The sequence below is a fragment of the Corvus brachyrhynchos genome, unplaced genomic scaffold (assembly GCF_000691975.1).
Source record: "Corvus brachyrhynchos isolate BGI_N302 unplaced genomic scaffold, ASM69197v1 scaffold89, whole genome shotgun sequence".
In the NCBI taxonomy this organism is placed as follows: domain Eukaryota; kingdom Metazoa; phylum Chordata; class Aves; order Passeriformes; family Corvidae; genus Corvus; species Corvus brachyrhynchos.
The window spans coordinates 414860-420757 of NW_008246063.1; the positions used below are offsets into that span (position 1 = coordinate 414860).

Below are 5898 nucleotides of genomic sequence, written 5' to 3' on the forward strand. Positions count from 1 at the left end.
TCAGGATGGAGAGGAGGCTGGAATTCCACACGGATGCTCGGGACGGCACAGGCGGCGCTGAGGATGTCCCGTCCCACAGGATGGAGCGAGCGGCGGACAAGGGATCCCGCAGGCAGAGCAGGAGAAATCCTGGAGCAGGAGAAATCCTGCTTTGCCCCATCCTGCTCCTGAGACAATCCCACTGACCTGCTCCTGGACCAGGAGTGGTTGGAGGCAGCTCCAGCCCCTGATCCCTCTAAAAAATTCCGGATTTTATTAGCAGTGAGAGCAGCTGGCACGGCTCCAGCATCCCACCAGCAAACCACATCAACCCCGTAGCTCTTTTCCCTCTGTTATCCCAGGGAAAGGCAGGAGCATGGATTTGGAGCCAGTGACAGCTCCAGAGGAGCCTTTGTGGGTCACAGTGCCAAAGGGATGTGAAGGGACAAGGACACCACAGGGGCCTTCTCCTCTTGTGTTGTATCATCAATGAAGGAAGGAATTAAATCCCCTTCCCGAAATCCAAGGGCTGGGAGATTTTTGTTATGGAGGGTGAAGCTCCAAGAGGAGGAAAATCAGGAAATTTGGGTGAATCCCTGTGGGTTTGCTGGGTTCTCCAGGATGGGGTTTCCAGGCTGGTGGCCACCACTGTTTTCCTATTCAGGGGCCCTAGAATTCCTTAGGGATTAAAAAAAAAATCCCCCAAATCCTCTTTCCATCTCCCTTCTGGTCATAAGAGCTGCATGAACTTGTCCCAGTCCAGGATAGCCAAACATTCCTTGGCTCCTGATTTCCCAGGAGCTCCTCTCTGCACGGACAGAGAGAACCTCAACTTCTTGGTTAATGTAAAGTTACTTTTGCCCTATTTTTTGTGGGTTTTACCCCCGTTGGTGCCCACCACAAACCCCGTCGCACCATGCTGGAAGGGCTGATCCATAGGCTGGGAGATTTTTATTACGGAGGGTGAAGCTCCAAGAGGAGGAAAATCCAACCTCAAGGGCAGGAAAATTGGCTGAATTCCCTTGGGTTTGCTGGGATCTCCAGGATGGGGTTTCCAGGATGTTTTCTGACTCAAGGGCCCTAAAAATCATCAGGGATTAAAAAAGTACCAAAAATCCTCTGGTCATAAGAGCTGCATGAACTGGTTCCAGTCCGGGATATCCAAACATTCCTTGGTTCCTGATTCCCCTGGAGCTCCCCTCTGCACGGACAGAGAGACCTCAAGTTCTTGGTTAATGTAAAGTTATTTTTGCCCTATTTTTTGTGCTTTTGACCATGTTTTACCCTACAGGACCCCTCTGCCTCCTGGTCAAGCTGGAAAAGACACGCATGGAAAGATCCAGCTCCATGGATTTCAGGGAAGAGGGAAGGAGCACCAGGCTCTTGCTGAAGCAGCACAGATCCCACCTGAGCACACATCACCAGAGGGGGAGGTGATCCTGGCTCCGGAGTCACGAGTTTCCCACATCCACTGAACGTGGGTGGGAAAAGGATCTTCTGCAGCAGAACGACTTCAGTGTGGGTGGCTTCCAAAATCTGGCAAAGGAGGGCTGATGGAAGGGGAAACTCCTTAAATTCTGAAACTATGTCCCAAAAAAAAGCTGGATGATGTTTTAACCCCGGCTTGGTAGACGGAACAAAAAAGCTCCCACCACATTCCATAAATAAATCCAATTTTGAAAGTCCTGGCCCTGTTTTTTTCCCCATTTAAGGGGGTTTAAACCCACCTTTCTCCTGTGGGATGCATGTTCCCATAATCCGGCCCCAAATCCATGGGCTTTGTCATTTCCCAGGATAGTGTCCAGGTCCCAAGGGAAAATAGGGGGTCCCATGCCAAGGATTTGCTGTTTTCCAGCCTGAATTCCCACTCACCTCTTCCAAAAAGAAAAAGGGATCCGAAATCCTTTATGGAAACCCCAAAAAAGCAGTTTAAAACCTGCTGTGTGAAGCAAAAATGACATTTTGGACCAATTCCCTTTTTTCCCCAGGAGAAAAGCCCTCACGGGATCCAACCTGAGCCCCACCCTTCACTTCCCATGTGACTTCCATGAATTCATGCGACAAAGCCACCATCTCCCATTGCACCACACTGAAAATGGAGACCACAGCTCACCAAATTTAATTTGGATGTTTGGGACCTTGGTTTGCCTGGAGCAGCCCATCCTGGATCCAAAGGATCCCTCCCAACTTCAACAGCTCCGGATTTGTGTAAAAAATGCCCCAAAATTGACTGTTTTGGAGGATCAGCCAAGGTTTGTTTCCCCTCATGAGTGGTGTACCTGTAATTCCCAACAAAAGTGCTACAAACTGGATTTGAATCAGTGCTTTTTAATCTGTAAAAGGTGAGAATCCATGTACAAATTAAAAAAAACCCACCAAACCAAACCCAACATAAAACCCTGGAATCAGGAAAATGATCCCAATCCCACAAAACCCAACCCCTTTGCCAACGCCGGGGTTGGGTGATGCGGGCGGAACGCGACGGCTTCTCCTAAATAAATCCCTCTCCAGCTTGGAGATGTCTGTGGTGGCATCCCACGTTTTTAGGACGGTGGAAAGATGCTGCTGGGATGTTTTAAGGGCAAGGTGGCCTTTTCTGCGACCCCACCCCCTCCCTTCCTTCCTGCTCCCACGCCGAGCAGCCGGGAAGATGACGTGGGAAGTCTGGCTGCTCCAGATGGCCCCTTGCTGGAAGGCGGATCCGGAATCCGCTGTGGTGATGCCTCAGGCTATGAAGAGGCCTCTTGGACAACAACAGAGCTAAAACCCCCTCCCGGAGCTCATAAAATCCCAGGATGGTTTGGCTTGGATGGGATCTTAAAGCCCATCCTGTTCCACTCCCTGCCATGGGACAACTTCCACTCTCCCAGGTTGCTCCAACCTCGTCCAACCTGGCTTTGTTTCTGGAAGTTTTCCTTAAATAAAATCAGGATGAAGAGCTTGGCAAGTGGACAAGGAGCCACCGAGAAGAAGTCCCAACCCCAAGGGGTGCTGTCATGACGAGATTCCGCTGCTCCTTTAAACCGCCCCTAAAAATTCCTTAAAAAGTACAAAAATACAATCCCATCTCTCCCGAGGGAATTTTATACCTCCCAAGATCATCCGAGCACTGAAGGCCGGACAACTCCTGAGCTTTCAGAAAAACAACAATGCACCAGGCAGAAACAGGATGGAGGAAATTTTGCCAATCTGTTTTGTGGATCTGAAGTCTCCCAGCGTTTCCAGGACAATTACCAAGATGCCTGGATCCATCAGGCCAGCCCAGGAACGCTGACAGCAGCGTTAGAGAATTAGCAACGTGTGCAAGATCCAAGAGTAGCACAAATTTAGGAGTTTAATAATATGGAGGAGATATCTTCCTGGAATTTTAATCTCCTCCCAGGAAAAATAAACCCCCCCAAGGCTCTTAGCTATTAATCTCCTCACGGAATATTTAGGGCAATCCACCTCTCCTGATTAAAAAAGCCAGACAACAACTGCACGTTAAGTCCTTCCCTTTTCTTCCAAAGAATCTGGCTGGGCAGCTGGGCTGGATTTGCTGAGCCAAGCTGGGGGTTCATTCCCCCCAAAAAACCACCCCAAAAGCACTAAAAATTGTCAAACCATCCTAATTTGAACCCATTTTGTTGGGAGAGCCCCAGCTGGGAGATGCTGCTGGGGTTGGACCACGTGATGGGATTGCCACAAGTCATCGATGCCCGCGCTGTCCCCTCTCCCAAAAAAGGGGTTTTGGGAGGATTCAGCTCCTTCAGCAGCTCTTGGAGAGCAGTTCCACCTTGCACCTTGCAGAGAAAGCCCAGGAGATGCTACAGAAGGTGACACTTTTGCTTTAATGGCTGGGGCTGGCTTTGGCCAAGCAGAAGACACAAACCAGGCCCTGCTTTAGCACAGCTCCCCTCAACCCCCCTTAAGAGCAAAAAAATAATCCCAAAATTAACAATAAACCCGAATTTCTCCCAGATTGAGGGGATCGTTGGATGCAGGAGCTGGGAAGTGGAGGTGCCTCGCTCACCTCTCGGCGCGGATCCGACCAGCGGCGCATTCCCGGGTCTGGGAGTCCTCACAGCCCAGCCAGGGTTGGGAAGCTTCCTGGGCAGCCAGTCCTGGAGCTCAGGGGACACCACGGCGTGTGGTCAGTACATGGCCTCGTTGTCCCCCACGGCGGTGAAGGGGACACCGCTGTAGGTGCTCTTCTTGCTCCGCTTGCTCTTCTTGCTCCACACCAGGAGCGTGCTGGCACTCTTGCTGTTCATCAGGCTCTTCCTGCTGTTCTCCTTGTCGCTCTTCAGCATCCCTGATCCCGAGGACATCACTGCTGCCTTCCTGTCCACCTGCTTGGGAAAGGTGGAGAGGGGCGTGAAGCCAGGGCAGCACCCAGAGCTCCAAGGAATTCGGTGGTTTCCCGTGGGATGTGACTTACGGCTTTGGGACATTCCGAGCCCTGCAGGGTGATGACTCCGATGTCCACCCCCTCCTTCCCGGTGCTCTTCAGCAGCTGGACAACCTCGGCGTGCTTGGACCACTTGCAGTCCTTGCCATTCACGGAGATGATGTAGTCGCCCTCCTTCAGGCCGGCTTCCTGCAGGGAATGAGCGGAAACACGCATGGATCATCACAGAATCATGGAATGGTTTGGAAGGGACCTTCAAGATCATCCACTTCCACCAGGGACTCCTTCCACTATCCCAGGCTGCTCCAAGCCCCATCCAACCTGGCCTTGGACACTTCCAGGGATGGGGCAGCCGCAGCTTCTCTTAGAATTCCACTCCCGGGCCCCACCACCCTCACAAGGAGGAATTCCTTCCCAATACCCCATCCATCCCTGCCCTCTGGCAATGGGAAGCCATTCCCTGGGTCCTGTCCCTCCATCCCTTGCCCCCAGCCCCTCTCCAGCTCTCCTGGAGCCCCTTTGGGCACTGGAAGGGGCTCCAAGCTCTCCCTGGATCCTTCCCTTCTCCAGGCTGAGGAGAAGATGCAACTCTGCTCCAGGTATGGACCATAAGTGGTCCATATCCCAATCTTTGGGAACTTCTGAGTCTTCCAAAGACAGATGTGATCCTGCTGCTAGGAAGAGTGTTGTTCCAGAGATGCTGGGATTTGGATGGATGGGTTGGTGCTGAGGGAGCAGGGAGACCTTTTGGGAATCCCACCAGGATTCTCCAGCATTTTCTGCTGGAAAACAAAGCTGCCCCTGCTTTTTGGACCTGCCATCTTGTTCCAGCCACTGTCACATCCCAAAGCGAGGTACAAGGGAGCTGGGTGGGCTTCCAGCAGTTAATAACTGAGCAAAATTCCGTGTTTTTTCCTTAGCTATCTCCTAAAAACTAATCTTAATCATTTCATGACGCCCACCTGCAAACCCCAGGCTGAGCTCCAGCAGGGATGAGTCTCCTCCTTGAGCAGTTTGAAGACCTGAAAACACCTGAAATCCCTCCAGGCAGCTCCCTTCCAGCATTCCCATGGGAACAGCAAGAAATGGGGATACTCACAGCGGCGCAGCCCCCTGGGATGACCCCGGCAATGAGGACGGGGGAGTCTCCTCGCAGGGTGAATCCAAAGCCGTTCTCTCCTCTCATCAGGTGGACTCTCCGGGCTGGGTACCACTTGTTCTTGGCTGAGAACACGGAGAGGGGGCCCTGGGATGAGGGAGAAACATGGAAAGCACCTTTTCAACTCCCTGGAATTGTGCAGCCTTGTAAAAAAAACAATTCCAGGGATGAGGAGGGGGCAGAGAAAGGAATCCTGTCTTTTGCAGGGAAAATGTCCAAGAAGGGATGATGGGGGTTGATGCGGTCTGGATCTGGGGGATGCCAGACCTGCTTGGTCCAGGAGCAGGGTGGTGGGACAGGTCACCACTTCAGGGTCACTTTTCCCCCAATTCTCTCCTATTCTCCTGACTTTTCCCTGCTTTTCCATTCA

General features: G+C 52.0%; 1 protein-coding gene across 7 annotated transcripts in view; it reads right to left on the bottom strand.

The window, feature by feature from the left end:
* Positions 1 to 2287: 2287 nt before the first annotated feature.
* The window catches only part of RHPN1 (rhophilin Rho GTPase binding protein 1), a 28224-nt gene continuing 24613 nt past the window's right edge, over positions 2288 to 5898 (bottom strand). For 4 of the 7 annotated variants that reach the window (XM_017746694.1, XM_017746699.1, XM_017746696.1 and 1 more), the window contains exons 13-15: positions 5469 to 5615; positions 4400 to 4558; positions 2288 to 4313 (exon numbers count right to left, since the gene is read on the bottom strand). In XM_017746694.1, the coding sequence (XP_017602183.1) occupies positions 4113 to 4313; positions 4400 to 4558; positions 5469 to 5615 (507 nt within the window). In that variant the 3' untranslated portion in view covers positions 2288 to 4112. The remainder of the gene's footprint in view (positions 4314 to 4399; positions 4559 to 5468; positions 5616 to 5898) is intronic. The other 3 variants (XM_017746695.1, XM_008643084.2, XM_017746698.1) reach the window with 1 other exon arrangement.